The 23483-nt window shown below is 39.6% G+C and overlaps 1 protein-coding gene across 20 annotated transcripts in view; it reads right to left on the bottom strand.

Moving 5' to 3' along the window:
- Positions 1–615: 615 nt before the first annotated feature.
- LOC123774023 (NAD kinase) overlaps positions 616–23483 on the bottom strand; it is a 166904-nt gene continuing 144036 nt past the window's right edge. For 17 of the 20 annotated variants that reach the window (XM_069318815.1, XM_069318817.1, XM_045768115.2 and 14 more), the window contains 8 exons: positions 21067–21196; positions 20683–20877; positions 18609–18711; positions 16842–17039; positions 16435–16592; positions 10510–10592; positions 2259–2493; positions 616–861 (listed from right to left, as the gene is read on the bottom strand). In XM_069318815.1, coding sequence (XP_069174916.1) covers positions 2259–2493; positions 10510–10592; positions 16435–16592; positions 16842–17039; positions 18609–18711; positions 20683–20877; positions 21067–21196 — 1102 coding nt within the window. In that variant the 3' untranslated portion in view covers positions 616–861. Of the gene's footprint in view, positions 862–2258; positions 2494–7919; positions 8003–10509; positions 10593–16434; positions 16593–16841; positions 17040–18608; positions 18712–20682; positions 20878–21066; positions 21197–23483 lie in introns of those variants that run through there. The other 3 variants (XM_069318811.1, XM_045768106.2, XM_045768107.2) reach the window with 2 other exon arrangements.

Genomic DNA, 23483 nt, shown 5'->3' on the forward strand with positions numbered 1-23483 from the left:
GAACATGAACACAGCGTCCATGCCAAAAAGTTTAAACTAAAAGCTGTTCGAATACCGAGGTTCTACTGTATTTTTACTTTGTTCTAAATCATATTTAAATATATAACATTTTATTAAAAGTAGGCATTGACTGATGTTGGGTCTTGTGTAGTAATGTCATGGTAATGTTATTTTAGCAATATCATTTGCCCTTGTGTGCCACAGCTAAATTTTGTAGCAAAACAAAATCATATACAAAACATGTACATATTTCCAGTACCATCAGATTATATTTTAATAAAAATATAAAAGCAAAGAATTCCATTAATAATTTTTCCATTCACTTGGTGAATTTGTTGTCTAGGTAATGAATTACTCTTTTGCCAATACTACTTGATTAACAGTTAGTGATTCATACCAGTAACATAACTGGTCAATGAGTGCATATATATAACTTTCCAAGTTATATATATGCTCATATATGGCTTGTAGCCTTATGTTGATTTGTAATTGGCTCTAATCAGTTTTTTAAATGTCTTTTAATCATATTTTAATGAACAGCGGAAGAATCTTAAAAAATTACAAAATTAATTAAAATACTATTATACAAATCTGGGACACTAATAAATCACCCAATATTAATTAACTAAATTTAATCATAAATAAACAATACAAAAATTAACTTGAAATTAAAAATAAAGATGGGCACCCTCTTGAAGGTGATGAGATGGAAGGTGTCTTGGTCGTATGCTCTGCTGCAAACAACTTCCAGGAATGAATATAGTGATGTGCAAGTTAGTACCGCCTCTCCGTTAAACTGGTAACCAGTTTTCCACTGATCAAAAGCGATCTTCCAACCAGTGTGAATATATTATGATCAACCTGTTGGAATTAAAATTAAAACCTTATTAGAACACAGCATATTTGTGTGTAAAGTGCTCAAGCTATAAATATTGTATACCATAAGCACTTAAGTGGTACTGGAAGGAACATTGCCACTAAATATTTACAAAAAGAAATATATAGTAGATAATTTTCATATTTTTCTTATAACCAAACTGATCTTTTTCAAGGATGCTAATTTAACCACTGCACTGAGCCAAACAACAAATGCTGTTTTGAGAGTTGTCCTTTTTTTAATTATGCAATATTTTAATGTTTTTTAATGTTTTCATCACTCTGTGTTTTGAAATGAAAATAGTTGAGTTTGGAAACATTTTGACATTAACTTTACCTGAACATTTATAAAATAACAAATATATCCTTAACAATTTCACTATGAAGTTTTTGCCAAAAACAGGTGCACAGTCCAGGGGGTTAAGACAGTACTGTACACAGTACACTCGCTCTCCCAAATCCAGACATTCGTACAACTGATCCCTCTAAAAAAAACACCAAATCCGACCAACAGATTTCTCCGATTTTGTGTGCGCACACGTGAAATTTTCACCTGGATCCTACCTAAGTGACAACACAGTCATTCTCACATACTCAACTAGGTGAGCACAGTGAAATCACAATCATCAGTTCATCAAAATAATTTCCATCATATTGGATTTTTATTCTTATTTTTGCTAATCTTGCTTTTTATTCAAAATAATGCATTTATATTTTAGTAATATTTAATAATATGTTTGCATTGTACTAAGCATATACTGAAAAATGAGTTTTTATATTTTTTCTGGCATAATCTGGCTTAAATCTAGAATATAATCTTTATTTTTTTTTTTTGCCAAGTGCCACTGGACAGGTAAATCACTTGTCAATTTTGGTAAAGTCTAAGATATATCACTCCTCACAGTATCCCTTGGATGTCACCCCTCACAGCCTCCCTTGGATGTCACCCCCTCACAGCCTCCCTTGGATGTCACCCCTCACTAACCCCCCTTAGCCAAGGATAGACACACAGATAGCAGTAAAATAAACAAGCCTATCTTGATGGAATACTAACATTTTAAATATACAGCTAATCTAATATATATTTAAGATAACACGCCTCACATACTAGCTCTTTCCAACAAAGTGATAGTTTATATATTGCTATACATGTACTTTCAGTGCAATAATCAATAGCCATGAAATGTCCAATGTTCTCCGAGGACTTAAATTAAAAGAGACGGAAATCACACTAATGTGATTTATCAATGAGAAAATCCATAGGAGCCGTGATGTTCGAATCCTCATCATCTTCTGAAATTGAAGAACTCTGCCAAAAAAATAATAAACTAACACCCATTGTCAACAATGTAGATTATGACAAACATTAAAAAACAGCTCACCTAATTATCACAGCCCTCATTTCTTTCACTGAGTGAGTCGAGTGTGTCTGAACTTGAGGAATGAGTAAGGTCAGAGGTGAGGTCTGTTGGACTCATGTCCTCTGTATCATCAAAGTGCTTTTGACGTTTGCGATCATTCCAGCGTAAGCATTCATCGAGAGAAGCAAACCAGTCAGCAATTTGATCTTCAGCACAGATTGAGGGAACTGGATATATGGAGGTAGTTACACGAAGGCTGTTAAGAGAGAGAGCAATATGTTGTGAGTAGACCATCAAAATAATACCATCACATAATAGTATAAACATTTCAATCTATTATATTTACAATTATCATCGTGACTACCATTTCATAATCTGTTTATCATCCCTATGAGAATCTATTGAACATTCATTATTTAAGAACTTATTAATTGTTGTTCTACTTTCTTAGTAACTTATAATCTTGACTATAGAAAATGATTATAAAAAAGTACCTACAACAAATAGTTACCAAACCAAATGCAATCATCACAAAAACAGGCAAGTTACAGTTAAGCAGGAACACACAACTGTAAATACTGTTTTATGAAGCCCATGGGGTTGGGAAGGCATCTGAGTGGATAGAGGCAGGGGCCCAAGAATTGCAGCTCAATCCCCTCAGTTAGATTAGTATGCAAATACTACAGGTAAATGATCAGGAGTTTTGTGAGTTTTGCACGAAAGTTAAGAAGGTTGCTGGAGGGAGGGTCAAGTTGAATATAATCAGTGATTGAAGATTATAGGACAAAATGAAGTGTTAAGATCATAAGAATTCAAAATAGAATATCTGAGACATAGTTGTTGAAAGTTGTAGAGAAAGTAAAGTACAGTACTGTATATTGTAAATAAAGATTCGACCAAGGCATGTGGAGGGAATTGGTAAAAATTACTTAATGAAAATAGACAAGAGCAGCATAAATGAACATGGACAAATGAGAGGCAAGAAAAAGTTTGGAGGAAGAGAGTGAAGGAATAAGATGGTGAGAGAAGCATTAGCAAGTAGTTGTGCAAAGACTGGTATGTGTGAAGGAGAGTAAACACATGCCATACTCTTACAGAGTTGAGATAAAGTGGGTAAATGGAAGTGGGGAAATGTGCTGAATACACACACATGAAAGTAGGAACAAATATGTTAAATATCAATAACTTGAATAACACTGAGTTCATAGTGCAAAAGAAATGAATGGAGCAAGCAGCAGGAAAAGATTACAATGAAAAATTGTAACAGTCTGTTTCTTTAATGGCAGCTTACCCATGGGGTTATGTGCACCAGCTAATATACAATTTATATTCACTCACGACAGTTTTGCAAACATGGAGAGCATGCTTACATATAGTATTCTTATCCTGACAATAAATTACAATATTTACATTACAAAAGGCTAATCAATATGGTAAGATCAAGATTTTCAAAAAGAAAATGTAATAGGATGTTTGGAAATGATAAAGTACTTTAAATATTTTTTATAGGACCAGCGTGTCAAATCTATTCTGTCTCGAACTGAACAGTATATATGAAGCATACTTACAGTGTATAAGAATTTAAATTCATTCATAAACCAACAACAAAACGAAAAAGAAAAGCATGCATCCCTGGCTTCCTCATGTAGTGTCACGGTTCACAACGAAATATTTGTCAGTCAGTTATGTAGTTTTTGTCAGTTAAGGTTACAACATAAAGCCCAGACCAGTGCTCAGTGCACAGACTTATCAAACCTTGCATATCTGGAAGGCAATCAGAAATTTGAGACCAAAATTAAAAAAAAAAAAAAAAGCATTGAATGTAATTAAATGCCAGTTTTTGGGCGAGACCTGGAGGCTCCCGGAGCTATACCGGGCCGATGTGTATATATGTTAGACTGTGGCAATAGTCAATCGATGGAGTTTTAGGTCTGCTGGGGGACCACGAGCCAGAACCTGGCCCTTCTCAGAGAAGCACGAGGAGCAATGGCCTATAGACACCCCCGTGTAGTTGGAAGTAGTCTTTGTCTGCCATCTACCAGGTCAGACACCCAGAAAGGTAGGAATCCCAAAACAAACTACAGTTCATTAAAAATTGCAAACCGAAAGCGGAACAAGCAGCCAGAACTCCCCAACCAGAACACAAGCAAACAAGCATGATGTCACCACAGCCACCCCACCCTCCACGCCGCTGTCCATGCAGCCTACCCACTCCTCCCCAGGAGGGGGGAGCTGCGCGTTCCTAAAACAGGGAGGTCGATCCTGAAACAACCAAGAGAGAGAAAGGACAAAACAACCCTATCAGAAATCGAAGACAACCTACAAAGAGTCAAGAAGTGAGGAAAGAATTGCCAGGAAACTTCATACTGCCACCGAGACGAAACTTGCAGGTGGGACACCATCAACGAAGCCACCTGATCACCATACAAGTGATGATAAACCCACGTCAAAAAGACCAGGCGTGAAGATCGGAAGAGGAAATTGAACCAGCCACATGCCAGACCGGACCAATCTGCTGAAGGAGGCAGAGCCATGGGAAGACCCCTAGGGTTCGGACACCGAACAAGCGGCGCCTGAAACCAAGGCTGGGCCGGCCACCAAGGGGGCGAACAAGACTACCCTGGGAAGTCTCTGAGCAAGCTAGAACCTGGAGCAACAACTGAACCAGGGGGGGGGGGAAGAGGTACAGGTAACCCCACCTCGACCAGTCCAGATGAAAGGCAATCGACCCCGACGGCCTCTCATTTGGCGGAAGGGTGCTGCATATACCAGAAGATGCCTCGACCAAGCTGACACAAAGAGTTCCATCTCTGGGTGCCCAAACGTCCAGCAGAGCCAACAGAATGAGTCGGTGTCGACCGTCCATTCCGTGGACAGGGAAATGAACCGGGACAGGCTGTTCACCAGGACTTTGGACACCCTCCCCCTGGATATGAACCGCCAAGAGCCAAACCATGAGAATTCAGCAGACAAGTCACCCGAAGCGACCAGCCCCAAAGAGCCAAGGACCGCATTGAACCCCTCTGTTCAGGCAATGAACCACTGGGGAACAGTCCGAATGGAGCCGAATCGTCATACAGCGAGTGACAAAATCCCTCTGAAGCAAAAACCACACCGCTGCTAACTCCAGCACCGTGCTGTGAGCCCGACAGAAAGACGGATCCCACCGATCCTTCCCAGCCTGGTGAGCATTGGTCACAAAGCCCCAAGTGAGAGACGACACATCTGTGAACACATCGAGTGAGAGCTTGGGTAGGTGCCACAGTATTGAACCAAAAAAAAACCTGAAGAGGAAGCTGGTGATGCAGGAGCCGGTGTAAGGCCCCCAGGGTCCAAACCCAGTGATCGCAAGTGTGTCGGAAGGGATGTTCCCGAAGGAACCAGAACAGCCGGCGAAGCCAGATCCAACCCGACGGGTAGACCAGCACGGCGAAGTTCAAACTGCCACACAGCTGCTCGAACAACCAACAAGTGACTTGGGTGTCCTACAAAAACAGCCAAAGGTGCGAATACAGCTGCAGCAATGGTGCTGGAAGGAGAAACAAGGAAGCGGTCCAAGAGTCCCACACAAGACCCAGCCAAGTTCGAACCTGAGAGGGAACCAAATGGGACTTCTTGCAGTTCACCAAGAACCCGAACTTGCGAGCTGGGAAAGGACCAAATACATGGCGAGCAGACATTCGAACTGGCTGGAAGTCCAGACTAGCCAGAACCCAAACTCCTAACAGGTGCAAATGGGTCACCACGATCTGAATAAGGTGTGTGTGAACACACGAGGTGCCAGATTCAAGCCGAATGGAAAGCTACAAAATTGGCATGCCTGTCGCCCTATGACAAAACCGAGCCAGTCCCTGAACCCCGGATGAATTGGGATGTGTCAATACTCATCCCTAAGGTCCAGGGGCACCATCCAAGTGCCCGGCTCCAAAAGAAGTCGGACCCGAGACAGAGTGGTCATCCAAAAGGAGGGGCAAAAGACCCAGGGGTTCAGATGGGACAAGTCCGGAATGAAACGCAGGTCTGCACAGTCCCGTTTTGGAACTGGAAACAGGCGGGAAACCCACCTGAGAGACGCCGTTATTTTGACCATGCCCAAGCAAACCCACTCACAGATGATTTGACAGCGCAGGGTAAAAGGCCTGCCCTACGAGCACTATTCCCCCCCCCCCCTGAAAGAGGATGCCACCGCAGGTTGGAGGAAACGACCCAAAACTGGTAGATGGCAGACAGACTGCTTTTAACCACATGGGGGGTGCCTATAGGCCATTGCTCCTCAATGCCTCTCTGATGGGGGGGGGGGGGGCCTAGTTCTGGCGCATGGTCCCCAGTAGGCATAGAACTCCATCGATTGACTGTTGCTACAATCTAATATATATACATATCAGCCCAGTATAGCTCCGGGGAGTCGAAGGGGGGCTCTCCATAGAAATTTACAGTATTGATGAATTGCTGAGGGCATTGTACAAGGTTTTACGAACATCATTTAAATCAGGTCATCAAGTAGAATTGAGTAACTGTGGTAACTTGTAGCAACAATTCCTTATCAATAAAAGGATAATTCAATTTATAATACATACAATATGATATTTACAAGCATCAGTTATCACTTTATAATGCTTCTGGCCTAAGAAATGCAAGATTTGTTTACTGTCATTATTTTGCCAGCAAGCACAAGATCACTCAAGAAAGATTTAAATAACCTTAATTTACAGTATTCTTTAATTACAAGAATTTATTACTGCAAATTAAGCAATTTACAGTATTTTACATTAAAATCTAAAATATCTGAGACAATTTAACTTAAACAGTGAAGTAAACAAAATACTAATGGCTCAACTACACTAAAACGTCTTTTAAAAGAATGATTTCATATTGGGTATGGGAAGAACAAGGCCATAAGTATAAACACCAAGTGTCAGACTATACAAAGACTTCACCACCACCACCACCACCAGGCTACACTTATCTCAGGGAAGCTCCAACATGTTAACCAACACGACTCATTAACAATAAGAAAAAAGGACGTCCAACACGGATACACAATGAAAGCTAATGTTAAGTACAACTTTAATATCTTTTATAGACAAATGCCATTTTTTAATAGCTATGGCAAGCCTTCCCTCACTTCAGATGTTGCCGGTAAAACCAAGATCCCCAGAACTAAAACACAAGGTATTTTCTACATAGATTTCTAATAACCATTACAGTACTGTACTTGTTAAGAAATGTAGCTACTGTATTATAATAATGAATTGAGAAAAGGAAGAATATAGAAAAGAGGGACACCAAAACCCTTCAATGTTTTCTCCCAAGCTACACCAATACTTGTTAAGACAGGATTGGTTCAACAATTAATTACTGCCATTAAGGTGTACATATTAATGTGAGAGAATTTAATATTTCATGACAAATTTTTGCAAGAACTGTATTGAATATGACAAAAATTGCAACAGTTGCATATTACTTGTACCACTTTTATAATAAAAGCAGTAAATATTGTATTATAGTAGAATACAATGATTTGCAAAACCAACCACATCTTAGCAATTATTGAAAATGTAGAAAGTTACATAGCAATCTTGATGGTACCAAGAGGAAAATGTAAAAGCTTTTTCAAAGCCCAGTAATAGATAGCGCATAGACTCATCAAAGACAAGAACTTAGGTGACCCAACAGACACACCTATCTCCAACCAACAGCTCCTGCTGGTGGCGTCCATCAAACGATACCCAACACGTATTCCGAGCATCGCAGTTCAACTTTATCTGTAAACATATTGAATGGCAGTGGCATTCAGAATGAAGGAATAATCCATGTTTCCTGATGCAGACCTTTCAAACCCATTTCTTACCTGATAAGAGGGATACTTAGAGACTTTGATGCTCACTGGATGGGAGGCAAATTCAGAAAGCTTGATATTTCTCTTAAATCCCAATGTTTCAATCCAAGAATCCATGAACTTAAATCCATGAACTAATACGTTCACAGTTGGAGTGTGAGCTCTTCTTTTTTCCAATAACATTTCTTAGTTTCTTCTTTTAAATGGCTATCCAGTAAGTCACATTGGAGTATAAGAAAAATTGTCTATCACAGTCCGCACATGCATAGGCAGCAAGTCATATATCCAAAGGCAACGGAGTGGATACTATATATATCTTTCAGCCAATTCTAAAGATTTAGAAATTTATATTTAGTGTAACTAATAAAATATTAAACAGCTCAGTATGGTAAAAATAGTATTATAAAGGCTATGGTTACTTAAAAGTTTGAACAGTTAAGTAGTGTAGGACCTTAGCGAGTGGGAATACATGCATAGTTAAGCCATAAATATGACAGCTGGAGTACAGAAAAGGTGTGGGAAAGAACAGATTGTGTCGAGCTGTTAAATAGTTACAGCATTTGCACTTGTTTATACATGTAAGTAATATTAAATGGCAAATAAAAAATAAAAATATACTTCGATTATAGGTATATTATGATAAAAGAATATACTGTATGTAAATAGTGTAATGTAAGAATTAACCAGCTGGCCTGAACTATACATGGAAGTGACGCCCAAGATATAGGCTACCTTTTACCATTTGAAGATTCTTTTTTTTTTTTTTATTTACTTTCTACAATCACTCAACCTCCATACTAATGTTTCAAGAAATTTTGTTTGAACATGTAATTTTGGGGGGATTACTTTTTTTGTATTCTCGGATTGTTATGAATACTTCACTTCAATGGTGGCAAACTTGGATGTAAATATTATTTTAAAGTGCATCAAGTCCTTCTTTAAAAGGCGTTTTAAATGCTTCGAGATGATTCTGTACAAGCTCAGTACCACAGGGAAAGTATCCACAGGAATGCGTGAAGGTTTTAAGCACCACCACCACAAATACCTGAAGAGTCCACACAGAAGCCTAGAAGAAGATTGTACACTAGATTAACACCACAAAGGGAGTTCCCAGAGGAAATGTCTATGAAAGATTCTATACAGAGCCAACCCCAATATAGGTGTCTCTGGGTAAAATATAATACTGCAGTATCATAACCAATAATATATTTAATATAGTCCCTAAATCTCGCCCCATCTTCAGTTTTGGCCTCATTAAGTCCACTAACTGTCTTGGAACTAAGAGGAGTAGTGATACCTTAGTATTTAAAGTATTTTTTATCTTAGCTTTGTGTATTTAGTAATTTATAGTTACCCTTAAATTATCAGTTTTTCTTTTAATCTTGCTCTGCCTCATTTTTTAAAATGTGATTGATACAGTAATTGGATTCTCTGGACTCCAGATTTGGTATTTGGTAAGGAGAGGCTGGCCACAGTTCCTCGTGTGGTTGGGTTGTTACCAGTCAGTACCCACGTACAAGGTGGAGGGCAACCATGTACAACAGCAGTGGCAGTGACTTTGGAAGAGGAACTCGGTACAGTATGTGCTATTTATATTGTTGATTGGCTTACTAAGAGCATATAAGGCAATTATATCTTCCTACTTGGCCAACTAGCCAGCCCTCTCTAGGCCAGCTTCACTAATAAATATTAACATTTGCCAACTGACCAGCTTGTGATAACAGTACAGTACAGGGTATTTTAAATGTCATTACCTCCACTGCAATAACAAACTGTATGCTCTTCAATTCTCTAACTTTATAGCATATTGTTAAAAGTTGAATTTTCCTATTTTCTTTGTATACAACTCAATTTTAATTCACTGATCAAACAATAAGTGACTTTCTGTTATTTGCTCCTCCATTAAATTGTTCAATATGCTGATGTTTCTCCTGTGGTAAATGTTGTTACTTTAGTTACAACACAAGTCAACCACAAGTAGAGTCAACTTCACTATCACACTTGCTTGCCACAACAACTTGCTTCAGTACAAGAGTATAATCACATGTTATTGTATTATGGAGGAAATAGAGTATACTATTCTATAGTGTGCATAAATGTCAAGAAAATATTAATGTATATACTACAAAACTGTCGATGCTAAACACTGTCGGATTAAGATTCTACTGTACTCACACAAATTACATGTAAGATATTTGTAATGTCCTTCAAATACCACCTTCACCACATCAAAGAAAATTAGTGCAGTATCATGCTATCTAATACAATTCAACATTCCAATGCCTTTAAATAATATTTAGAGTGTCATAGCTGTCAGTGTCAGTTGGTCTTCAGTTGGAAGTCAAGTACCTACTGCAGAGGTACAAAGACACAGACAGCAAACAGAAGACTTCAACAGCATAAATGGCTTCTTTACACAAATTAATCTCTTACCTATCCCCGTGAAAAAGCTCTTGCCTTTTCCTTCCATCAAAGGATACCCATGCTGTATTTCTGCTGTCTCTAGATACTGCAATCTAAGCCATGAAATATAAGTTATTATATCTTTACAAGGGCAAGTAATTATATCTTTTGGATTAATGTGCGACTTGCTCTGGGGTCCAAGATATTCGAGACTCGCACACTACCACTTCTTCACAAGGTTCAACAGCATTATCATTACAACTCAAGATGTGACTGATCCTAGCTGCATTTGTGAAAACACCAACTTATGCCACAAGTCGCAATGATCCTTTCACAGACCCAAGTGGAGCTGCACGATTCTCAAGTTGTAATGTACAACCTTCACCTTTAGTAGTGGTGGTGGTACAACGTACATCTTAAACCCCAGTTTTCGTCCTTTATTATTCATAAAAATGGTTTTGTTGTTTCATGCCATTGTCAATTTCAGTTTGATACCTTCTAGAATTTTACTTCAAGTATCAAGATTTTTTTTATTTACGTTCATAAATACAAACTAAAATATTCTTTCATATTTCATCAAACATAATGCCACTCTTATCATTTGAGACTAAAACTATCACAACATTTGTTATATAACTGTCTGGAAGCTTCATCTGGATAGGAGGTAACAATGAATACACATGAGATATAATCAAAAGGTTCCATGATTGAAACATACTTATTGACAGAGTGAGTGAAGAAAGTAGTGTTCCTGCCAAGTAAGAAATGTATGTGCCACACTTTACACTGTTGTAAAGTGATATTTAAACAAAAAGCAAGTTAATGTCCAGAGAGCAAAGTGTGTTATGAAAAGTCTGTTAAAGCACAAGTTTGTTTGTTTTTCCTCCAAGAAAAATGTTTGAGATGGAAGTACTGTAATTCCTCTTAGCATAAGAGTAAGCACAGTTAATGAAATTAAGGGGATAGCCAAGACAAGATAGAGGCTAAAGGGAGATAGACAAGGGGATAAGGGGATAGACAAGACAAGATGCAGAGATGCTCCTTGCAGTAATCAAGCCTTGAATGTACATAAAGAACTTTTTCTAAGCAGTACACTTAGTTGTTCCCTCATGCAAGCTTTTACTCACCCCTGGTTAGAATCTGGCACAGATTCTAACCAAGTCATACTAAACTTCTCAAAATTTTACTGCTGGTCATACTAGAGCTAGGTTCATAAGGTACCCTTGCACCAGTATGGTCCAGCATAGACAGAAAAAGTTTGTTTCTATAGCGTGCATAATGATGGCAGGCCTTGGCATCAATTAATAATCACAAACGGGTAGGATCCTGTCTTTGGAAGCAACGTAATAGGATAGCTTAGAAAATATAAATTTATGGTAAGAAAGTGAAGGCCAACATATGCACAAGTCATGGAAGAGAAACAAGAAAACTTGTCAATATATAGTGTAAAGAGGATGGTAAGAAAATGAATGAATAAACATGTGTGTGCGCACAGTGGGAACAAAGTAGACAGCTTTCCATTAGCTTAGAACTTAATAGGAGCAAACTGTTATACAAAACAAAGGGTTGGATAGCAAAGACACTGTCAATACATGATGATGCCAAAGAGAAGTACATACAGCAACAGTGGGAAGCACAACATTTTGAAAGTATTACAATAGAGATTGGCAACCACAGAAGATTTAGGTGAGTACGCCGCATCACCATTTTTTTTTTAAGTAATGTTACTATTGAAAATTTGTTAAAATCAATAGTTGAATGAAATTCATCAAGACAGACATTAGTAGGAATAAGAAGATAAAGAAGCCTCAGAGTAGCCTTCTGATCAAGGAAATTGAGACCATACTCGAGGTGTACATTAACAGTCAACATTCTGACTGGGTACCTTGCATGTGAGCTGCAACTGCACTTTCAATAAAATCCTGAACAATAAAAGTGATCCTTCCTTTATTTTAATAAAGGTGATCAATGTAACAAGAGCCAAGAAAGAGGGAAAGAATATTAGCAAGCTAGAGGGAAGAAGACATATGACAGACAGCACGGCAGAATAGGACAAGTCAAAAATACAATACCATGTCTGTCTGCGAGTTCTAGGAAGACAATATAATATAAATAGGGCAGAGATAAAAGCTGCTCATAAACTGAACAGGATCAAGGCCAGGAGGCAGAAGTTAAACAGAGCCAGTAGCTCTGGCTCTGGTTCAATGTTCTATTTCACTACAATGCTGGTTCAAATCCCTGCACTGCTCCAGCTGAGTTTCTCATTAGTAAAGACTATTGGCACCAAGAGGAATGCAAGTGTAAGAATCAATTTTAGAAAAGTATTATATAAATCCACAGTAAATCCACAGTAACCTATCCATGTAGTTTAATCTGTAAGATTAGTATTTATTTAGAGCAACTATTCCTGTGAGTCATAGCACATTTGATATGTTCCTGGGGGGCACAAGAGTTTTGTAATAAAAGTTCAAAATATTGCATCTCTAAGGGATTATAAGAGTTGTTTACAAGATAATGGTAGACTGTTTGAGCTCATGTAGCAAAGCTGTACTGCACCAGGCCTTCGTGACATGTGCTAAATACCACAGCAATGACCACTCTCCCACCTGGGACTTAACACTAGAAAAAGATGAAGTAATGTGGATTGAGATGTATTTAATTTAGCAACTCATAATGTTTGTATAAAGCCAACCTTGGAACTTATTGATAACATCTTTTATTTCAGGTTACATTAACCACATATTTAGGTATCATATTCCATCAGAATTTGGTATACAGTATCTAAAGATAATAATGCAGTCAAAAGTAAAGATAATTACTTCTAACCTCCTTGATGATTCACTTTCATCTCAAACAGGCTCTAGAACCTAATGTATTGTTTGTCAAACAGATATAAGTACTGTACAGTACTATACTATCTTTTATTGAAATCAATACTGTACAGTTTGTACTGTTTATAAAATACTGTACAGTACTTGAATTACCTAATATTCGATTAACTGTGGTTTACTGTAAAATAATAAAGTAAATAGAATGCTATGTTCACATACATTAAGTTCAATAAGGTTTTAATCTCAGGAGAAAAGAGATGGCATTTTCCACAGTCTTTACTAAGCCTGCACAATAAAAACACTATAAAACAAGACTCTCTCACAATTTCACTCAGTCTGGTGGATCAAGAGAGCACTTAAATACTTACTCTATTCACATACAATACAGTGGTACAGTATCCCTATGCAGGAGTCAACATTAACTATAATTAATTTAATTAAATAACAATATTTATATTGAAGTCTTTATACAATATTGTTCCTCTTGATCCACCATTGTTTATTGTACTGTACATTCATTAATATTTAGGTCTTACAATCAAATAATTGAAATCATAAATTTATCACATTTTTAAAAAGTATCTAAATTTTCTAAAATTAAAAAATCTGAATTTTCTCAAATTAAAAAAACCAGCGTTGAATGTAATGAAACACCATTTTCTGTGGGGAGCCCCTATGGCTCCCTGGCGCTTATCGGGCTAATGTATGTTATATTAGACCGGGACATTAGCTAAGGAGTTCAGACCTACCAGGGACCAGCGCCAGAACCTGGCCCCTTCAGAGAGGTTTCAGGGAGCAATGGCCCTGGAAAAACCCTTGTGGTTGGGGTTTTCCTTATCTACCGTCGACCGGGGTTAGCACCCAGAAAGGTAGGCATAACAAAACAAACCCCACATGGTAAAAAACAAACAAAAAAACGAACAGAGAGGTAGAAACTCCCTACAATCCCAAAGAAACAAGCAAACATCACACTTTACTGCTGCGCCAATCATCCGCGCAGCCCTCCCCACCCTGAGAGGGGGAGGGGGGAGCCATGGACCTACCACGCCGGCTGCCTAGCATCATTTCGTTAGCTAAGCTTCAACCAGCGTGAAAAAAACGCCGACCGGTGGGAGGGAGAGTTGCCAGGGAGCCTCTGGGGCTCACCCAGAAAATGGTGTTTCATTACATTCAACGCTGGTTTTCTGTGGGGAGCCCCTATGGCTCCCTGGAGCTTCATACCTAAAGAGAAGGAAAAGAAAGGGCTAACCCAGGAGGCGGCCGCCACCAACTCCGCAACGCGAAGCAGAGATAACAGGCTGCAACCTGCGACCCAAGGCAACAAGAACGCACAGGAGCAGACGACAAAGAATGGGCGGCCAAGAACCTGTGCGACCCTCAAATCCCTGCGCCCGAAATGAGTCCTAGACGTCATAAACAAAGCAGCAAAAGCTGCAAACGTCCGAACAGCACTGGTGCAAGGACAGACCGCAGGCTGAAAGACTTAAAAACTCTGCGAATGACCTGGGAGACCAGAGCCCTGAAACAGGGAACAAGGGGAACCGGATCAACCCAAAGCGCATCCCCAGACACGGTACGCAGATAACGGCAATAAAGCGCAACCGGACAACACAGGACGCACCCCCGGCCGAACCAATTAAGCATCAATAACCCAAGAAGGGTTATTGATGCTTAATTGATGCCAAGACAAGGGCACAGCAACCAACGATCCCGTACAAGACGGGTTGGAACCCGGAAGATACATTCAATGGTCCACCGAGCCCCGACAGGGGTTTCCAGGGTCCGTAGGGGTAACAACTACGGGAAGCCCGGGCAGGATGTTGCTAACCAGTTAAACACCCAAAAATAACAAGGGGGGGGGGTAGAGACAACACTGAAAACCCCTGTGGCGTTTACAATCACGGGGGCCTAGCAGAGGGCCACCAAACACTATCTACGGGCAGCCAGTTCTGGCTGAACTGGCTGCCCGTAGGTAGGCTGGCTGCACAACACTTTATGCCCCAATCAGCATGATACCACTCCCTACCCAAGGCCAAACAAGGGCTACGAAACCCCAGCTGGCCCCAAAGGTTGGGTAAATGCCAAGCAGCAAAAACACCCTTAGAAAATGGTTATCCTGAATGCACCAGGAAAGGGAACCCTAACACACAAGGGCAGTACTCACAGGGTGCCTAGGGAAGGAAGCCCCTAAGCGCATGCAGCCCCGGTACTGATGAACACCTGGCCACCATACACAACAATGCAGAGGTCACCACAAAGGCAAAACACTGCCTTGGAAATCGAGGCCAGAGAAGACGTCCGCCCCAGACCACATTAGCTAACAAACTGGAGTGCTGGGTAGCCGGCGCGGAAAGTGGAGAGCTGCGTGGACGAGCAGCGCAGTAGTGGAGTGTGATGTTTGCTTGTTTCCTTGGGACAGGAGGGAGTTCTAACCTCTCTTTTCAGTTTTTTATTGTAATTTTTTTTACTATGTGGGGTTTGTTTTGTTATGCCTACCTTCCGGGGACCCGGCTGGCCGAGCGGACAGCACGCTGGACTTGTGATCCTGTGGTCCTGGGTTCGATCCCAGGCGCTGGTGAGAAACAATGGGCAGAGTTTTTTTTCACCCTATGCCCCTGTTACCTAGCAGTAAAATAGGTACCTGGGTGTTAGTCAACTGTCACGGGCTGTTTCCTGGGGGTGGAGGCCTGGTCGAGGACCGGGCCGCGGGGACACTAAAAGCCCCGAAATCATCAAGATAACCTCAAGATTCCTGGGTGCCTAACCCAGGTTGATGGCAGATAAGAAAAAAAACAACAGGGGGAATTTTCCAGGGCCATTGCTCCATGCAACCTCTCTGAGGGGGTCAGGTTCTGGTTCGTGGTCCCCGGTGGGTTAAACTCCTTAGACTAATACCCCGATCTTATATACTGTATATCACACATCAGCCCAATAGCTCCAGGGAGCCGAAGGGATTCCCCACAAAAAAATACTAATCTCAATTTAATCACATAGTATTCTAACGGCTTTTAATATTTTACCTGGAGAATTTTTTTTTCATTAAATATGAGAACTAAAACTTATTTACCATTTAATTTATATTATTATCAAGAATGTTTCAAACAGTATAAATAAAATTGAATACCTTAAGTTCAACTCCTGCAGGTACTACAATTGGTCTGAATGATAAAGAATGTGGGCAAATAGGTGTGAGCATGATAGCAGGAACAGAAGGGTGGATCATCGAGGCCCCGGCAGCCACGGCGTATGCTGTGCTTCCAGTGGGCGTGGACACTATTAGACCTGTACATAAAAAACTATTTTAGTTTAGGCCTTAGATTGCATTTTAGATCATTTAAGGTCAAATCTATCAAATTATTATAACAACAGAATTATCACACAGTGAAGTACAAATCCTTAATCATTTGAAACTAAGTTTTTAATTTCATCTTTCTAATACAGTATGTCAATGATATACCTTAAATAAATTTGCCATATGATAATTAGAATTTACACATTGCCATGTTTACAATAATAATCAAATGATATTACCATCTCCTTGTACCGAAGTGATGCGTTTGCCGTCAAGGTAGAGGTCTATATTGGACAGGTATGGTGATGGGCCACGATCTATGACCACCTCGTTGAGCACTAATAAGTTAGTTGGGGGACGACCTGTCTTTCCTGTCTCCTGGTCCTTGCGTAATATTATACAACGTAGACGTGATCGGAGAGTCAGTGCAGCATGGCCTTTAAATGATGTTTGAAAAATATTTTGCGTGAATTTGAAAAAGTTTGAAAAAGATTTTGTGTGTTTACAGGTTACAGTTGTGTGTGTAAACTAATGTCTTTGAAAATGTAATAAGTTATTACGAAACACGTTCAGGCGTCACGTCAGACTAGAAATAAAAATGAATTTTGGAGAATTGATTTTTCAATTACTATCGACAGTGAAAAGAAACATAAGAAATAGAGAAAATTCATGTTATAATTATTAATCTTACCTTTTCAGTCATATTTAACAACATACATTATAAAATAAATTATATATCTATATATTATAAATAAATAATTATATAAATATATATACTGTGTATATATATATATATATATATATATATATATATATATATATATATATATATATATATATATATATATATATAAAACATTGAAGAAGTTATGATAACTGAAATGGTGGACAATACTAACACTATCGCGCGCCACCAACTTATAGAGGTCACGCCCCCGGCAAGTGTGCGGGCGAGCGCGTGGCAACACTAAAATGTGTATACTCGTTTCATTTTTCTCACCTTAATTCTTGTGCTACGTTGTTCGTTTTGGTATCATTGTGTTCGCAAATGAATTCCCTGCAGGTGTATATGCATATAATGTACAAAAGCCCAGCATAATTCCCCGCAGGAAAGCCTAAAGTTACCCGTAAACGAGCACAAATTGGCACATGGCAACCTAATGCGTATACTCGTTCAGTTTGATAACAAATTTTCGTGTTACGTCTTTCATTTTGGTATCAAATTGCTCGCAATTTAATGGCGCGTATTTTAAAACTAGTCCCATAATAATAGAGCAATAAATATTATTTTAACAAATATTTTAAAATTTTGACCAAAAACGTATATATAATCTTTCAAGTGTTCTGACATTAAGTTTCGTGTTACATCTTTCATTTTGATGTAAGTGTGCGCACTCTAAGGGCGCGTATTTTGAAACTATCCCGAAGTCGATCGGATAAAAAATGAATTTTATGCAAATATTTTTGTATTGGACATGAGCACTGTCCACGGCTAGGACTCGAGAGAAAAAAGTGGACGTGAGCGTTGTCCACACCATCGATACTGCTAAATGTAAGATGACTTTCCAGTAATTTGAATAATGAAGAACTGTATTGTACTTGTATTTCATAAGTACTGTATCATTATTAATACAGAACTGAACAACAATTACTAATGTAGTATCATCATTGCTATTATACAGTACTTTATTACTAACTGTATAATAAACAATACTATATAATGTGTTGGCTGTAATTTGCCTATTAGAGTAATACGTATTGAATTTTATATACTTTAAAGTATTAACCAAACCTTAACTCCCAGTTCTATCTCTTATTTAATTATAGCCATCATTAAGTACAATATTATAGATCATCAACCACACTCTACAGCTTATTAGTTGAGTTATACTTGTATCTTCTGGAAATACTTTGCATAATGACTTCACTAAAATACAATAATGTTAACCTTATGTACATACAGGATTTTGTGAATAATACAGTACTGTAGATGAATTGATACCTACCTTCTAAAACGTGTGTCACCTGATCTTGAAAGTTGTCAAATTTGAAAGGTGTGAGAAAACCTAGAGAGCCAAGATGGAAGGCCATAACTGGTGGTACACTTTGCTGCAAAGGAAAGACAACACGCAGTGTTAATATTAGTCATTTATTTGTTACAAGAGTGAGCTGTTAGCCATGCCCTGGGTAGAGTGGTCCTTCAGCACCCATTCAAGAATATGTGGGCAGAAATATCTAGTGCAGCTAAGTGTAGTAATATTGCAATTTAAAAGACTTCAGTTTTAGTAAAATAACTGAAAATATAACAAGAAATGTAGAGGTAAAGCTGTTAGTAGTTCAAGACTGCTTTCTCAAAAAATTATATTACTATAGCGTAAGCCAGTGAAAAGAATATATTAGACTCGGTGCTAGTAAGAAAGAGGTTATTTAGCTGAAGAGGTCAACTACCATATCCTAGCATGGAGACTTCACCTTCAAAACCCAGCATTGATTGTAATGAAATTTAATTTTCTGGGCGAGCCCTGTCGTCTCCCTGAAACTATGTGAATTGATATGTGCTGTATTAGTTTGGGGTCATCGGTCACAGGAGTCCTTATGCCTACCGGGAACCACGAGCCAGAACCTAGTTTCCCTCAGAGAGGTGCAGGGAGTAATGGCCTATGAGCACTTTACATTTCTTTGGTTGACACATGGCTCTCATTAAGAATTTTTTGGTTTATGAGCTCAATTTCTTCATAAAATTTGACTCGATATACGAGCTTTGCCTCGCTTGATGAATTTATTGATAAACGCATGGGTCAACCAAGCGTGTGGTTTCTGGTGGCACAGGTGAGGCGCGCTTCAGTTTACCAGTATCTCCTGCCTAGGGACAATCGTACTTGAATTCTTTGTGAAGATTTTAATTGTTTTTGTGCTTTTTTGGTTTCTGAACATAAAAGTAATTATTATATACCATGCCATGGGTCCCAAGAAAGTCAGTGGTAAAGTTCAACCTAAGAAAAGAGTTGTGAGTAGAGGCAGTAGAGGATGTCCCTTCCTCACTAGAAGGGACATCTAAGAAAATGTGTGAAGTATGGGAAGAACTGCAAAGTTTTCCGGAAAAGACTCACCCAGATAAAGCTGTAGCAAGTCGTTGCATTGACCTTTTTAATGACAATGTGATGTCTTACTACAGACAAGTGTTAAAATGTAGGAGGAAAAAACAAGTGTCTTTAGACAGATTCTTAGTAAGACAAGCAGGCAGTGAGCCACAACCAGGTCCTAGTGGTATACCTGCAAAACGTAGGAGAGAGAGTACTCCAGAAAAGTCATCACTGCCTGATGTTATAATGGAAGGGGACTTCCCTTCCAAACACTAACACCTCTCCTCCTCCGCCCTCCTCACTGTCTTCCATATGCCAACAAGAGTCCTCATTAAAGGTAAGATACACTTGTACAAACTGTAGTACAAAATGTAAGTAGTATTATGCATAAAATGTATTTTTACGTTAATATTTTTGGGGGTGCAAAACAGATTAATTCAATTTACACTATTTCTTATGGGGAAATTCGTTTCGCTTCACAAATTTTTGGTTTACGAACCATCTCTATGAACGGATTAAATTAAAGTATAATCTGCCCTCAGCATTAGTTTGATGCTAGTTCAGTCCTTTCTGACTGAGGTTTCTTGTAACCTATTCACCACTAAAAAAGGATAATCTCACATTGATCTTGAACCCATTTATGATGTGACGACGTATATTTAATTTTGTAACTAGCTCATCAAGATTGTAACTTGCTTAGCTAAATGAATTGTGAGGTTCAGTCCCTGAGCCCATTATGTGCCTCTGTAATCCTTTCCATGACCGCCCAACAAGATGGGTATGGGGTGCATAATAAATGAACTAAATTAACAAAGTTAACTAAAACAAAAGTTGCCAACTAATCGAGTAAACCACAACAATATACAGAGGAAACACTATATTATATTTATATCATCCAAGACAGTAAGTAAATGTTAAGAAAAACATGAGTTTGTGGAGTGGGTGTGAGAGGTCCTTCAGGGAACACCCACTGCTGGTGACGTCAGTCTTGACTTACCTGGAAGAGTGAGGAGGCGTACAGGAGCGTTCCGTCGCCACCCAAGCAGATGATGAAGTCAATTTTATCAGTGAGATCATCCTGTCCTTCCCTGAAGCTCATGAGCTTGTCTTTAAGCGAGGGGAAACCAGAGTGACTTGTGACCAAACTGTCTTCCAGGACCGATGCTTCCACGAACACCAGCATTCTCTTCTCCTGCAAGTACCATGCCAACCACACAATCTACTTAGACACTTAACATTATATACAGTTAATACATCATAAACATTGCTATGGAATGATTCATGCTGATATCTATAACACTCGAGTATACAAGAAGGAAAATCAATGTGACATATTGAAGGAGTGTGTGGTAATGAAGGTACAAGCTGCTTGTTTACTTACAATGGTGAGCCACTTGACCAGTTGGATGAAGGGCTGGATGACCTGGGCGTCTCTGACCTTCTTGATGACCAACACAGAGAGTGGAGGCTTGTACCAGGTGAGTCGCTGGCTGGCCGGGTCCTGAATGGTCCTGCAACACACACAACACACCATTAGCCATCACCCCGGTTCACAACAACAAAACTTCCTTGTTTTCCAAAAAGTTGAATATTGTGCAAAAATAATAATATTAAATAATGCCCCTTAAAACCTACTAAGATAGATATGCATTTTATATTTAGTATAAAAAAAAGGCATTTTATATGTCCATATTTTATATTTACATTTTTAGCGACAAGTTGTGTTATTTTTTATGGAGGTAACCAATGTCCGGTTAATAAGTAGTCAGTAGTGGTGCAGATTGTCTCCACCTGACCAGTACATCACAAAATCAGTAGACCTGTATGTTCTGTCAAGCCTTACAGCCCCGCTCCTGTGCCAGGTAAGTCCACTACGGGCTCACCACAGCCCCGCTCCTGTGCCAGGTAAGTCCACTACGGACTCACCATAGCCCCGCTCCTGTGCCAGGTAAGTCCACTACGGACTCACCACAGCCCATGCTACTTGCAACTTTTGTTCCCAGTAGCTTAATCTAAAAACAACAAGAGTGGAAACTGCACATGCCACATTGGCCCATGCGACGCAGCTACACTCATATCTGATCTACGCTTGAAACAACCTTAAGAACATAAAAATCAAGGAAGCTGCAGAAGGCCTATTGGCCCATACATGGCAGCTCGTATTTATATCCGCCCAAACTCATTCATACAAGTCTAACCTAAGCTTGAAACAATCAAGGGATCCTACGTTTATTATGTAATCTGGTAATTGGATCCACAAAACGACAACCATGTTAATGAACTAATCATCCCACTTCACATACAGCACAGCAACTGCCAACGTCTTCCAGATATCTATAACAATGTATCTGCCCGAAACGCTGCGCGTACTAGTGGCTTTACAAGAGTGCAATTACTGTACTATGCTATGTATTCTCACAAACCCAATGTACCTTCTTGTATATATATAAATAAATAAATATCCAACCCACTGTTTTCCCAAAGTCCTTAGCTAATTGGAAAATAGTTGAGGAGGGTGTGTTAGAGGCAGACCAGGACACTTATAGCAGCACTAGTGTGGAGTGTATGGTGTATGGTGAGCCAGCAGTGTAGTCCCACATATTGTCTTCACCCGTGACGCTCACCCGGGAGTCTTGTGCTTGCCTACACACCAACCAGCACGGGCCAGATGACACAAAAGTACAGTATTCCCATCGGTGTTGACACGAGGAGCGCACGTGGCGGTGAGCCGGGCTACACAGGCAACACCCTCCCCCCCCCCCGGGCTACGTCCCTGTGGCTCATTTGGGCACTCGGTTTCCATCTGTGTTCCCTTGTTCGCGTACCACCCGTGCTAAACGGTTTATCCTTATCTACTTGTCAATTCCTCTAAGAATTTTGTAGGTAGTGATGATGTATTTCCCCTTACTCTTCTGTCTTCCAGTGCCACGAGGTGCATTTTTCGCAGCCTTTCCTCGTATCTCATGTCTTCTAGTTCTGGGACTAGTCTAGTTGCTAGTCTGGGACTATTCCCAGCTTCGTCTTATGCTTGACAAGGTACGGGCTCCATGCTGGGGCCACATACTCCAGGATTGGTCTTACATATGTGGTATACAAGGGTCTGAATGATTCCTTACACAAGTTCCTGAAGGCAGTTCTGATGTTAGCCAGCCTCGCATACGCTGCAGATGTTATTCTTTTTATGTGGGCTTCAGGAGACAGGTTTGGCGTGATATGAACTCCTAGATCTTTATCTCTGTCCGTTTCATGAAGTATTTCTTCTCCCATTCGGTATCTTGTGTCTGGTCTCCTGTTTCCACCGCCTAGTTTCATTACCTTACACTTACTCGGGTTGAAGTTTAGTAGCCATTTGTTAGACCATTCATTCAGTTTGTCTAGGTCATCTTGTAGCCTCATACTATTTTTCTCTGTCTTAATCCTCCTCTTAATTTTTGCATCATCAGCAAACAATGAGAGGAATGATTCTATACCCTCTGGGAGATCATTTACATATCAGAAACAGTATAGGTCCAATGACTGAACCCTGCGGGACTCCACTGGTGACGCCTCACCAATCTGAGACCTCACCCTTCACAGTGACTGTCTTCTGTTGTTTCGGTACTCCCCTATCAAGTGGAGAACCTTCCCTTTAATTCCCGCCTGCATCTCCAGCTTGTGCACTAGTCTCTTATGTAGTACTGTGTCAAAAGCTTTCTGGCAATCCAAAAATATGCAGTCTGCCTAGCCCTCTCTATCTTGTCTGATTTGTGTTGCCTGGTCACAGAATTCAATTAATCCTGCGAGACATGATTTGCCATC

Source organism: Procambarus clarkii, chromosome 91 (genome assembly GCF_040958095.1).
Source record: "Procambarus clarkii isolate CNS0578487 chromosome 91, FALCON_Pclarkii_2.0, whole genome shotgun sequence".
Classification (NCBI taxonomy): Eukaryota; Metazoa; Arthropoda; class Malacostraca; order Decapoda; family Cambaridae; genus Procambarus; species Procambarus clarkii.